We start from the raw sequence: 13363 nt of genomic DNA, 5'->3' as shown, positions 1-13363 counted from the left end.
GCCTGGGTCAGGGATGGGGGACTGGCTGTGGGAACAAAGCCTGGGTCAGGGATGAGGAGCTGGGTGGAGCAAGGCCAGCGTCAGGGAAGGGGAGCTGTGTGGATCAAGACCTGGGTCAGGGTTGGGAGCTGCGTGGAGCAAGGCCAGGGTCAGGGATTGCGGGCTGGGTAGAGGAAGGCCAAGGTCAGGGATGGGGAGCTGGGTGTGGGAACTAGGCCATGGTCAGGTCAGGGGACTGGCTGTGGGAGTAAGACCTGGGACAGGGATGGGAGTTCAGTGGAGCAAGGCCATGGTCAGGGATGGGGAGCTGGATGTGGGAGCAAGACCTGGGTCAGAAATGCCGAGCTGCATAGAGCAAAGCCTAGGTTAGGGGTAGGGTACTGGCTGTGGGAGCAAGGCAAGGGTCAGGGATGGAGAGCCGGGTAGAGCAAGGCTTGGGTCAGGGATGAGGAGCTGGGTGGATCAAGACCTGGGTGAGGGATGAGGAGCTGGTGGAGCAATGCCATGGTCAGGGATGGGGAGCTGGCTGTGGGAACAAGCCTGGGTCATGGATGGGGAGCAGGGTGGAGCACTGCTTGGGTCAGGGATTGGGGGCTGCCTGTGGGATCAAGGCCTGGGTCAGGGATGGAGAGCTGGGTGGAGCAAGGCCAAGTTTAGAGATGGGTGGCTGGCTTTGGGACCAATCCTGTGTCAGATATGGGGAGCTGGATGGAGCAAGGCCTGGGTAAGGGATGGGGGGCTTGCTCTGGGAGCAAGACCTGGGTCACGGATCGGGAGCTGGGTGGAGCAAGGCCAGGGTCAGGGATGGGGAGCTGGGTGGAACAAGGCCAGGGTCAGGGATGGGGTATTGGCTGTGGGAGCAAGGCCAGGTTCAGGGATGGGGGACTGGCTTTGGGAGCAAGGCCAGGGTCTGGGTTGGGGAGCTGGGTGGAGCAAGGCCAAGGTCAGGGATGGGGAGCTGGCTGTGAAAGCAAGGCCTGGGTCACGGTTGGGGCACTGGGTGGAGGCAGGCCTGCCTCAGGGATGGGGGACTGGCTGTGGTAGCAAGGCCAGGGTCAGGGATGGAGAGCTGGGTGGAGAAAGGCCTGGGTCAGAGATGGGGGGCTGGCTGTGGGATCAAGGCCTGGGTCAGGGATGGGGGACTGGCTGTGGGAATAAGGCCTGGGTCAGGGATGGGGAGCTGGGTGGAGCAAGGCATGGGTCAGGGATGGGGGACTGGCTGTGGGATCAAGGCCTGGGTCAAGGATCGGGTGCTGGATGGAGCAAGGCTAGGGTCAGGGATGGAAGCTGGGTGGAGCAAAGCCTGGGTCAGTGATTGGGGACTGGCTGTGGGAAGAAGGCCTGGGTCAGGGATGAGGAGCTGGGTGGAGCAAGGCCAAGGTCAGGGATGGGGAGCTGTGTGGATCAAGACCTGGATCAGGGTTGGGAGCTGGGTGGAGCAAGGCCAGGGTCAGGGATTTAGAGCTGGCTGTGGGAGCAAGCCTGGGTCAGAGATGCGGAGCTGGGTGGAGCAAGGCCTGGGTCAGGATTGGGTAGCTGGTTGTGGAGCAAGGCCAGGGTCAGGAATGGGGGGCTGGGTGGAGTAAGGCCAAGGTCAGGGATGGGGAGCTGGGTGTTGGAACAAGGCCATGGTCAGGGCAGGGGACTGGCTGTGGGAGCAAGACCTGGGACAGGGATGGGAGTTGGGTGGAGCAAGGCCAAGGTCAGTGATGGGGAGCTGGATATGGGAGCAAGACCTGAGTCAGGGATGGGGAGCTGGGTAGAGCAAAGGCTGGGTCAGGGTTAGGGGACTGGCTATGGGAGCAAGGCTAGTGTCATGGATGTGGAGCCGGGTGGAGCAAGGCCTGGATCAGGGATGGGGGACTGGCTGTGGTAACATGGCCTGGGTCAGGGTTGAGAAGATAGGAGGAGCAAGGCCAAGGTCAGGGATGGGGAGGTGGGTGAATCAAGACCTGGGTCAGGGATGAGGAGCTAGGTAGAGCAAGGCCAGGGTCAGGGTGGGGAGCTGGCTGTGGGAGCAAGCCTGGGTCAGAGATGGGGAGCTGGGTGGAGCAAGGCCTGGGTCAGGGAATAGGTGCTGGCTGTGGAGCAAGGTGTGGATCAGGGATGGGGGGCTGGCTGTGGAGCAAGGCCTGGGTCAGGGATGGGGTCTGGCTGTGGGAGCAAGGCTTGGGTCAGGGATTGGAGGCTGGTTGTAGGATCAAGGCCTGGGTCAGGGATGAGGAGCTGGGTGGAGCAAAGCCAAGGTCAGAGATGTGGGCCTGGCTTTGGGAGCAATCCTGTGTCAGGGATGGGGAGCTGGGTGCAGCAAGGCCTGGGTAAGGGTTGGGGGGCTGGCTGTGGGAGCAAAACCTGGGTAAGGGATGGTGAGCTGGGTGGAGCAAGTTCAAGGTCAGGGATGTGGAGGTTGCTGTGGGAGCAAGGCCTGGGTCAGGGATCGGGGGCTGGGTGTGGAAATAAGGCCAGTGTCAGGGATGGGGAGCTGGGTGGATCAAGGCCTGGGTCAGAGATGGGGAGCTGGGTGGAGCAAGGCCAGGGTCAGGGATCGGGAGCTGGCTGTGGAGCAAGGCCTTGGTTAGGTATGGGCGACTGGCTGTGGTGCAAGGACTGGGTCTGGGATGGGCGGCTGCCTGTGGGAGCAAGCCTGGGTCAGGGATGGGGAGCTGGGTAGAGCAAGGCCTGGGTCAGAGATGGGGGGCTGGCTATGAGAGCAAGACCTGGGTCAGGAATGGGGAGCTGGGTGGAACAAGGCCTGGGTCAGCCTACTGCTCAACAGGAGATGACCAGCTGTTCTGTGGCTCATTCCTTCCTTGCGCTCTCCAACCTGACCTCATCCTCTGGATCTGGCCTAACAACTACTTCTCTGAGGGATGCCAGGCCAGGTAATGGTGGGGGGTGTTCTTGGACCCATGCTGTCTTCTATGCTAACGTGAGATTCATAGTGGACTTCAGGCCATTAATCTTGACTTCAGGAGGACTAGAGCCTGAGGTCAGCCACATGAGTGGTCAGCCATGCAGGTCTGACAGAGTTCCAGTGACAAATGCTGACGTCAAGTCTCATTAAGCCTCCTGGTTGGCATAGGTCTGTTTGTGTTCTCAGGTGTCACTGGGAGGAGAAGGTGCTCTTCCTCACTGCACTGGGAGCGGGAGGCTGGGAGCTCATAAGTGGTGACACTGGACCCTCCCGAAGTGCTCTTCTTTTTTCTCAGGGGCTGCAGTCTTGTCTTTATGCTGAAGTAAACCCTAACCCTGAGCATAATAGCTCTGAACTCCAAGACCTTCTGGTGAATCACTGAACCTGAAGGCAACCTTGGGGACCAGTGAACTGGACGTCAGAAGTGAGAGTGGTCTCGGGACCCCAAGCCTATGGAGGTGCAGAAAGTGAGGATGGTCTCGGGACCCCAAGCCTGTGGCAGTGTCAAGTGAGACGGGCCTGGGAGACACCTGACCTCCCTTGACCTTGGCAGCTCCCATCCGTGAGCCACGTAAGGCCTGTGCTCTGTGACCCTGAAGGCGCAGTGTGATCAGCACCCTTCCTGGCCCATTAAGTTTACAGGCCTCTCCTGCACCCAGGTGCCTGCCTGTGCCCCCCTCTGTGGTCCTGGTGCTCTCTCGGCTGCCCTCAGGCATGTCTGTCTCGGCCCTGTGCTGACTCCTCACCCTGCTCATTCCCTAGGGTGGCCATGGCACCACCTGACTTACCTGTTCACTGTCCATCCCCAGGATGTTTGCCCTTGAACAGGCCTGGACTGTCTCTTGTTCCCCATGCCCAGCCCACTGACCAGACCCCATGCTGTCCTCAGCCCCCGTGCAGCCCACCCCTGGTAGGGGTTCCTGTGAAGGGTCAGTCTGTAGGCCCTAGCAGGTACCCTTGTACCAGCTGACAGTAGGCTTGGGTGTGCCGGTCACGCGGCAAGCCAGCTTTACAGTTTCCCCCAGCTCAGCCGTGCAGTCAGCCAGTTCCTCTTCAAATTCCAGAGGACCTGAGGACACATGTAGGGGTCTGAGGACTTTGAGGGTGGGATGTCAGGCCTATGTCCCCTGGGTGCACCCTGGCAAATTGCCCCCAACAACAGCAGTGGCCTCACATCCAAGGGCCTGGTTACTGACTAAGCTAGGTGTGGCTGCACGAGGCAGGGACAGACCAGGGTACAAGACCATCACACCCAAACATGACCTGGTCAGATACTCCAAGTCTGGAGCTATGCCATGTCCCCACTACATCCCTTTTGTCCCAGGGTCAGCTCAACACCTGCTATGGGGCTCCCTGGGAGGCCAAAGCCATTGGTCCCTCAGCTACATCTGACCAAGGGGAGAACCAAGCCACCAGTGCAGAAAGCAACCCATGCCCACGTGCCCGGCCTGGGTGCAGCCCGCTGGGCATCTAAGTGATGTTCAGGTCCCCACACCAGCACAGCACCAGGGACACTCACACCACACAGGCAGGGCCAGGCGCTGCTGGATGCTGCTGATCTCCTTCACCCAGGAGTGCTTGATGATGACTGTGCACGCCTGCAGCAGGTACTTGCGCACAGAGTACTCCCGCTCATGCCACACCTCGAAGGCAAGGTTGTCCCCTTCCACCTGGTCGTTCAGGTCGATGCTGCTTAGCTGTTGAGGGGTGCAACATTAGTGGGAGGACAGAGCTAAGCATCCCTAGACAGACAGGGTCCAGTAGGGCTATGCCCAGGTCATCCCAGAACAATGGCAAGTTCTGCTCCAGTGGCCACCCTGGAGCCCAGGAACAGGGAAACCTCCACTGGCCTGCATGACACCCCCAGCCCCTGGCACCACAGACCTTCATCATATTCCAGAACACATAGCTGAAGGTGTCGGTGCGCCAGTTTCGTCGGGGCTTGCAGATCATCAGGTGGTTCCGAAACAGGAAGACATGGCGATTGTGGCCCTTCCAAGGCATTCGGGCTCCTGGTGCTCCCTCCCACACAATGAAGTGGCCCTGGGGTGTGAGTAGATGTGGTTGGACTGTGGTTGCCTGGCTCCATCCCTGGGCGCAGACCCCAGGGTCATCTATGAGCCCAGCACCCACAAAAGCCACACCCCACCACATGGCAGCAGACGCAAGTCCCCCCACCTGGCGGATGGGCTCCCCCAGGGCCTCCAGGGTGCCAGGGTAGTTCTCCATGAGGGACACGTGCAGCTTGTTCTCAGCACGCTGGGGCAGCGCTGACACGACTGCGTAGGCCTGCTCCAGAAGGGCGCAGTTCTGCTGGTTCTGCGCCTTGTTGTGGATCAGCTCCTGAGGCAGACCAAGGGTCAGGACCCAGACCGCTTCAGCCCCAAGGCCTGGCCTGGACATTCAGGGCTGGGGCAAGACAGGGCTTCCCACCTTGAGCAGAGCCTGGTACTTCTGCACCCGCTCCACCGGCTGCTCCAGGTAGTGCTGTAGTGGGGGTGGCAGTGGCTGCGAGGGGTCCCCAGCAGACAGCATCTCCTCAGTGCATTTCTGTAGGCACCACAGGGCGGGTTTCAGGCAAGAAAGCACAGCTCCAGTTAGGGCATCCTGACAGTAGAGGACATCCCAGGGGCACTCTCACACCTGGCCCTGAACCTGGACAATGGCTGTGTTACCATCTAGCCGGACGCATGCACAGAACTTGGGCAGTGAAGTGGCCAGCCCAGGAGCACAAAGCTACAGGGCTCAAGGGTCCCTGGGGACTGTGGGGAAAGAGATCAGGGAATATGAACTAAGGCCATGAGCACAGGACAAGGGCTAAGCCTCAGGGGACTTTCAGGTCAGTGAGTTTTCTGGTGGGAGTCAAGGCCAGCACTAGGCCTGGGAGTAGCCAGGGAGGGGTACCGTGGCCAACGCCATGGAGCCAGGCATGAGCACCTTGTAGAACTCCTGGACGGGCGTGCTGACAACCACGGACTCTGCCTGCACACGGCCCACCAGGAACTCCAGGTACTTCTCAAAGGCTTCCTGGTTCTTGATGAAGCACATGGCCACATCATCATCTGTGTCACAGCGATGCAGGTCCTGCAAGAAGCTGCCACAGAGAGGGACAGGGTCAGGGACAGGGTCAGGCACAGCTCACAGCCCAGTCCTGGGCCCTGTCCTTGAGAGGCTATGGTTCTTGCCCAGGAGTGGGTTCTGGGTCTGTGAGACTGAGTATACTAAGCTGGGTGTGCAGACATGTGGGCACGTACAGAAGTGCATGGGTATGTACACTTGCCCACGAGTGTGCAGATGTGTAGTACGTGAGCATGTATATGTGGGTACATGCATGTACATGTGCACGTGTGTGGGTGCATGTGTGTATGCATGTGGCTGTGCATGTATACACAAGTGTGCAGATATGACCATGCATGTGTGGCATGTGTGTATAATATGTGTGCATGTGTTTGCCTGAATGTGTCTGTGGATGTGCGCATGGCACACACATGCACTCAAATGCTTGTGTGAGTGTGCAAGAGTACATGTGCATGGAGATCAGCATGCATGTGAGTGCACATATCTATGTGTATCCAGCATGTATGTACATTTTTGTACAGGAATCACATATGTATGTGTGCACACATGTACACTATGTGCACACACATATCAAGTACATGTCCATGCACATTTGAGGCTGGGTGCGTGAGCATATGTGGTGTGCACATGGGACTTCCCGTGTGCCCGTGTACATTCATGTGCATGCACATGGGCCTGTGTGAGTGCTCACGGGTAGCAGGTATTCTTCAGCCTTCAACCCATATGGCGAGCGTCTGTCACTGGGGCATCACACAAGTGGGATGTGCCCATGGGTAAATCGAGTTCCTACCCCAGCTGCTGAGTGTCACCCTCCACGAGGCCTGACCCACAACTGTGCGTGCACCTCACATGTATGTGTGTGGCCTTGCCTACCTGCTGTGGAAGCAACTGATGTCCTGTACATTGCGAAAAATGACTGCCTTCTGGCTGGCCACGGCTGCTGGTGCTGTTTGTAGTGGCTTTGGAGGAACTGAAGCTCACCCACGAAGGTCTGCTCTGAGCTCAGCAGTTCCTGGATGACAGAACTGGTGGAAGAGTGGCATCAGGGAGTGCCCAGCAGCTGCCCTGCTCCCACTGTCCCTAGTCTCCACATGGGGACTAAGGATACATGGAGAGCTTGCTCCCTTGCACTGCAGTTAAATGGGGTTCCTGTGATCAGGAGCCTGTCACCCAGTTTCAGAAAGTGGGTAGGTGGTGGAGCAAGGGCACCACCTCTTCCCCAGGAAGCCCTCCCGAATGAGGCTCTGGGAGGGCACAGCTGCAGAAACCAGGGGCAGGACCGTGACCTAAGGAGGCTCACACAGCTTCAGCAAGCACAGGTCCCCCATGAAGAAGCACGGCAGAACGCCAGCTGGCCCTTGAGGCCCAGCAGCCAGCTGTGGCTCCACTCTCAACCCTCCCCAACACATACCTCAGCCTGGTCTTGTACTCATCCTCGGACACGGCCTCGGGGAATTCGGGGGCCTCACTGGGCCCCCACTCAGGAGACAGCTATTGAGAAACAGGAGTTTGTTCCAGGGCACCAGTTTGTTCCACCTCCTCTGTGGCCACCGGGCTCCTGTCCCTTACTTCCAGGTTTCTCTGGCGAAGGGCCAGGATCCCAGGGCCTTGGCACCCTCCCCCAGCTCCGGACTACCATACCTTGAGCCTCTTGTCCAGGTAGGCTGGTGACACACAGCCTTGCCTGGAGGGGCTGGACTTGGTGGGCTTGGTGCGCACAAGCCAGTGCAGTGGGTGGGCTGAGTCCAAGACCTCCACATACTGGCCTTCCCGCAGTGTGATGGCATCCTGCTCGGCCCCCAGGGGTAGGTAGTTGGCCATGGCCACATAGATATCAAAGATCTGATAAAGAGAAATGGGCCTAAGTCTTGGGGCCAGAGGGGTGAGGCCTGCCAAGGCCCCCCATTGCCCCCCACCTCTGAGGAGGGATAGGTTCTCCCAACCCCCTAAAACCCCCAAGAGCACAGAGGGGAGGGTGCTGAGTCCAGGGGTTGAAGAGGTACCCAGTCCAGGGCCACAGGGCAGGAGCCCCCAGGGTCACTCTGCACAGATGGCAGTGAGAGGGCTGGCTCCTGCCAACGTGGATGGGCGCCTAGACTGTGGTTGCTCACAGCGCCTTGCTGCCCACTGCCCCCTGCAACCCAAGAGGTGGTGGGCTCTGGAGGCAAAGGTGCGCTCTTCACAGATGGCAGTGAGAGTGACATCAGAGGTAGTGCTCTGCAGGAACCCACGTGCAGAGACCCTGCCCTCTGCTCTAACCTCTGGTGTCCCTTGGTGTCTCTGGGGGTGATGTCCCTTCCTTGGTAGCACCAGGCCCTTGCAGCCCCCCATTGTCTCTTCAGCAAGTCAGGCCCCAAGCCCTGTTCCTAAGGGTCCTAGCCCACCCACCTCTCCTTGGGAGTCCCCATCCTCTGACTCTGAGGATGACTCCTGGACGCTGGAGGAGGGCCGCGACCGGCCATGCCGGGGGGAGGTGGACAGAGTCTTGGACTCCTCATCACTGTCACCTCCAGGCACCTGCAGCTTGGCTGGGCGAACACAAGAGTTGTGATGTCCCTGGAAGGCTGTCCCCCTACTGCCTACCACCCAGCCAGTCTCCAGGGCTCCCAGGCACAGAGTCCTAGCTAGGCCCCATGCGAGGACACAGGGTCCCAGCCTCCCCTGTGGTTGGGGAGGTCCCATCCTGGCCCCCTCACCCTGTGTGATCTTGGCCGACACCATCTCAGTGATCTGGGAGGTGAGTTTCTGTAGGAATTCCTCTGTAGCCACCTCAGTGAGGGACAGGTGGCTATGGGCCTCCTCAGCCACCAGGGCCTCCCCTGGGGGAACAAACACAACACTGTGGGGTCATGCTTCCCCCAAAAGTTCACTGCAATTCTCCTAGGGGCTGATGGTGAGCAGGAGACCAGGCCCTGGCAGGGAGACCATGAGGTGGTGCCAGCAGGAAGAGACCAGTGAGGTCAGCAGGATGCAGAGCCTGTGACCAGGGATGAGAATGAAGGGAGCGGGTCTGGACAGAAGAGGCAGCAAGTGGCCAGAGAATGGCAAGCACAGCTAAGGGGCAGCAGGTGGCAGGCAGGGCTGCAGGCAGATGGTGAGGGAGCTGAGGACAGGGCTGGGCAGGGTCCAGCCTGGCATCAGGCTTGAGGCAGGGTTGGGGCTATGGGGGCCGAGGTGACTTTGTGGCTCTTCTTAACATAGCCCACTGGGCATGGGCCCCCTGACCACAGAGGTCAGAAATAGCTCTGACTCCAACCAGAGCTGGGAGCTGGCCATGAGAGGACAGGAACCTAGAGCCCAGGCTGCTCAGGTCCAAAGGGCGGCCTCCCCTGCACCCAACCCGGGCATACCTTTCCTCTGCCCAGCAAGGCCGGTGAGACCAGCAGACTCTGACATCTGTGCTGAGATGGCTTGGGTGGTCCTGAGGGGAGGAGGGGTGTCCTGCCAGCCCAGCTTGGACCCCACCACTCTGCTCCCCATAGAGGGGGGCCTAGGGGCCAGGACACCACAATCAGTGGCTCCACACCAGAAGGGGCCCATAAAAACTTCATTTGATAGTGTGGAGAAGCTGCACAGGGAAGGGGGTGGCCACCCACAGGGCTACACCACCCTAGCCCACTGGGTAAGTCAGTCAGGGCACCCACTCACCCCTGTAGGAAGGTAGAAATGAGAGCCTCCTTCATCTTCTCCTGCTCCTCCTCCTTGGGCACTGTCCAGAGATCCAGGGGAGCTGTCAGGACCAGTCCTGTACTCCGATACCTTGAGTCCTGGGCTGGGACCCCTACCCAGGACATCTAGACCACCCTGGGGGCCCTGCCTGCACTGTCCCTAAGAAGCCCTGGCAAGGGTCTGTGCCTAAGCGCCCACCTCCCTGTCCACTCTCAGCACTTGGTCACCCATGGGGTTGGGGGACAGGCCTGCCCTCCAAGCACCATCGCTCAGAGGGGCTGAACAGAGGGCTCTGGGCAGGGCCTGCAGGCCATCTGTGCACCATGCAGGCAGGGCTGAGGTTCCAGGCCAAACTGGCCTGCACCACTGGGCCCAGACTGCTCTTGGGCTCTGCAGGCGAAGGATCAGAGGTGGGTGAAGGCCATACATCCCAAGCTGGTCCCTCACCACACCCAGGCTCCCTACTCACTGCCTGAGACATGCAGGCTGGCAGAGCAGAGGGCCTGGCCAGCGGCCTTGGTGGCAATGCACGTGTAGGTGCCCTGGTGTTGCCGGCCCACATCTAGCAGGACCAGGCTGTGCTGCTGAGCAGAGCTGGCCATAGTGTAGCCTGGGGTGTTTGGGCCAATCCACAGCACGCCTCTCTCGGCCTCCTCCTTGAGCCAGTGTATGGTGGGGGCCTGGCATCCTGTGGGCAGGAGAGGGCTCAGTGGGTACACAGCCCCACTGGCTATGGGCCTCCAGAAGAGGGTGCTTGGCAAGAGTGATATGAGGGCTGGAGCAGGAGGCCATGCAGGGTGGCATGGGTGGACTGTGGGAGGGTGGCATGGGGACTCTGGGGGGGGGTGATCTTTCTCCGGGGAGTGAGGATGCCCACCTTCCACCTTCACCGAGAATGTGATGCTGGAGCCCCTCTTCACTTTCTTGGGGGTGAACCTCTCCAGGATGCGGGGTGGCACCAATTGCTCACACACATCTGGGAGAGCAAGGACAGCCATGGAGACACCCGGCACCCCTCCTTCAGCTCCCACGTCCTGATGTCCTTGTTCTGGGAACCCCAGGTAGTTCTCTGCGACCTGTGCCTGTGGCCCCAGAGAGCCCTCTTCCTGCACCTCCACCGCTACCAGGCCCAGGGCTGGTCCACTCTGGCCTCACACCCACAATCCACCCAGCCTCTGTCTGCCCACAGGGCCATCTCACCTGATGCTGACTTCTCTTCTGGTTCATCAGGACCTGAAAAGTGCAGAGGGAGTCAGATGTGCAGCATGCACAGATTCCCTTGCTTCCCTACATGTGGGAAGGTCCTGTCCTACTGCCCAGTGGGGGGACCTGGGCATGGCCCCACCCATGGTCAAAGGTCCATTACCCTGCCTGAAACTTTGGCCGGGAGGCCAAAGAACTCACACTCCAGTGTACATCCGTGTGACATCCCCACCCTCCCTGTGCCCACTGGGAATCTGGGGCCCCGCCTAGAACCACATGGGCACTGGGAGATGGCAGCTGGGGCTGCACCCTGAGAGGCAGGAGGAGGACCCAGCAACAGTCTCTCCGCAGGACCAGTATGGGTCAAACTAGGAGTCAGCTCTCAGTGCTCAGAACGTTTGGGAAAATAAAGACACAGGAGTTTTCTTGTCAGAGCTGCCACTGGGGCTTTGTGCAGGTCTGCTGGGCCCAGTGTTCGTCCGCTTCCCCCAAGAGCCTGCTCATCACTCAGGGCGTCCAAGCCCCACTGGGCACCCGCTCCTGTGGGGCAATTCTGCCATCTGTGCCACTGTGCATAGGGCAATGGGCTGGGCCCCGGCCTGATGGGGCCTGGCATGCAGTACATGTGGCACTGCTCACTCCTTCAGGGCACACACCTCGGACCAGCAGATGGGCAGATGAGTAGGCAGCACCAACAGCATTGCTGATATAGGCTGCATACTGGCCCACGTCCTCCCGGGTGACAGAGACGATCTCCAGGGTGTGCAGTGTCTTCTTGTCAGCCATGCGAATGTGGGCAGATGTAGACAGGGGCTGGCCATCTTTGAACCAGTACAATCTGGGGACTGGGTAGCCTACCCCATGGAGGAGAGTGGTCAGCACATGACCATTCTCAATGGGCACTATACTCTTTCGATGGGAGACAGACAAAGGCCCAGAAAAGAGGTTGCTCAGAGGCCAGGGAGCCTCTGGTGTGGGGGTGGGGTGGCAGCCTCTTGTTGCCCAGCAGCAGGCACACATGACCTCCTGACCTCCACTGGTCAGGCCCTTCCCATGTGTAACCAATGGGAGACAGCTCCTGGCCTCCCTCCAGCTATGGTGCCCACTCCCCAGCACCTCACCTTTCACTTTGAGCTGAAATTTGGCCAGGCGTGTACCAGGGGCCACCTGGAGGTCCCTCAGCTCCTCCACCACCTGGGGCAGCTGCCTCTCATCTGATTCGGTTCCCTCTTGCTCCCGGCTGGCAAAAAAGACAAATAAGGGAGTAGCCATAAAGTGGAGCAGGCTGAGGGTCCAGGCAGGAGGGCCCACGGGGTGAAGGTCAGAGGCGGATAGGTTTGAGGTTCCCTGTATGCTGAGTGGAGGAGCAGAGGGACAGAAACGGCCAGGGTCTGACTGAAAGCTGCAGGCTTGGGAAAGTCGATCTAAGCCACCCAGCCCAGATCACCACTTCCCGGGAGGCCCTGGGCCGCTGTCTGTGTGGCCCCACCTAGACAGGTATCCCTGGGCACTGAAGTAGGATGAGGTCTCCATGGCGTCTGCGGCAGTGTCGTAGTCTGTGCTGGTCACTGGGGAGGAAAAGTGAGTGGAGGAGGCTCAGGACTTTGGGATTTCAGGGGGATGCGCCCTCCTGGGCCTGCCCACCCCTGCTGTTCCCAGCCTCGTTCTTCCACACCAATAACTAACTGCAAGCCTCTTAGGCCCAGCACAAAATGTCATATGACCTGAGTCTCCAGAAACAGCAGACAGGGACAGTGGCAGAACCTTCTGGTTCCATCCCACCAGGGCATGAGAGGTTGGAGACACAAGCCTCAAAACCAAGAGAAAGAGACTTGAATTTCTGGCCAAGAAGGGGCAACAAGCTGGACTTCCACCACTGTGGGCCAAGCGAGAGTCCCCAGAGTGCCCATGCTGAGACGCTACCCCAGCAGGATGGTTGGGAGGTGGGGCTCTGGGCCTGGGGCCAGTGGGAGCTGAATGGCAGCTGCACCTTAGCCAAGGACCCGAGACCCCTGGCCCTTCTTGCCATGTTCTCAGTGACATTCAGGTAAAATTGGGGGACTTTACAAGATTTCTTAGACAATAAAATTGAAGAAAATAGTCTTTTACAAATGGTGTTAAGAAAGAGTGAACTTGGAGCCTTACCTCAAACTCACAAATTCCCTCCAAGGGAACCAAAGACCTCAACTTCAGAGCTACCACCAAGTTTCCAGAAGAAAACACACATGTGGGTCTTTATGACTCACATCAGGCAGCACTTGCATACGTGTGGCAAAGCCCAAGCAGGCAAGAAAGAGCAGAGACCCTAGCCTTCATCAGGCCAGACACAGTGCCCCCAAAACATGGCCAAGAAAGGGAAAGACCGAGGTCATGCCTCTGATGCAGCCCGGAATCAGAAACACGTGAAGAGCTCTTTCAGCTCTGGAAGGAGACCAGCCATCAGTGCCCACCATGCCACAGCTCCAAGCATGCCTGTATGCAGGGGAGCCTCCACCACGA

At 59.3% G+C, this 13363-nt stretch overlaps 1 protein-coding gene across 1 annotated transcript; it reads right to left on the bottom strand.

The window, feature by feature from the left end:
- Positions 1-3858: 3858 nt before the first annotated feature.
- Positions 3859-12428, bottom strand: LOC144373219 (obscurin-like). Its single transcript, XM_078036331.1, is given in 20 exon segments — positions 3859-3983; positions 4434-4611; positions 4799-4957; positions 5093-5257; positions 5348-5464; positions 5852-6008; positions 6866-6935; positions 6938-7017; positions 7404-7483; positions 7634-7834; positions 8381-8520; positions 8689-8811; positions 9343-9413; positions 9641-9701; positions 10131-10349; positions 10539-10637; positions 10862-10894; positions 11521-11718; positions 11986-12104; positions 12354-12428. Coding segments are annotated over 20 exon segments (2439 nt in total). The 5' UTR covers positions 12398-12428.
- Positions 12429-13363: the final 935 nt, after the last annotated feature.

Source organism: Ictidomys tridecemlineatus, unplaced genomic scaffold, assembly GCF_052094955.1.
Source record: "Ictidomys tridecemlineatus isolate mIctTri1 unplaced genomic scaffold, mIctTri1.hap1 Scaffold_314, whole genome shotgun sequence".
NCBI classification, from domain to species: Eukaryota; Metazoa; Chordata; class Mammalia; order Rodentia; family Sciuridae; genus Ictidomys; species Ictidomys tridecemlineatus.
The sequence above is the reverse complement of the archived record's forward strand: the minus strand, read 5'-3'. Positions and strand labels throughout refer to the sequence as shown.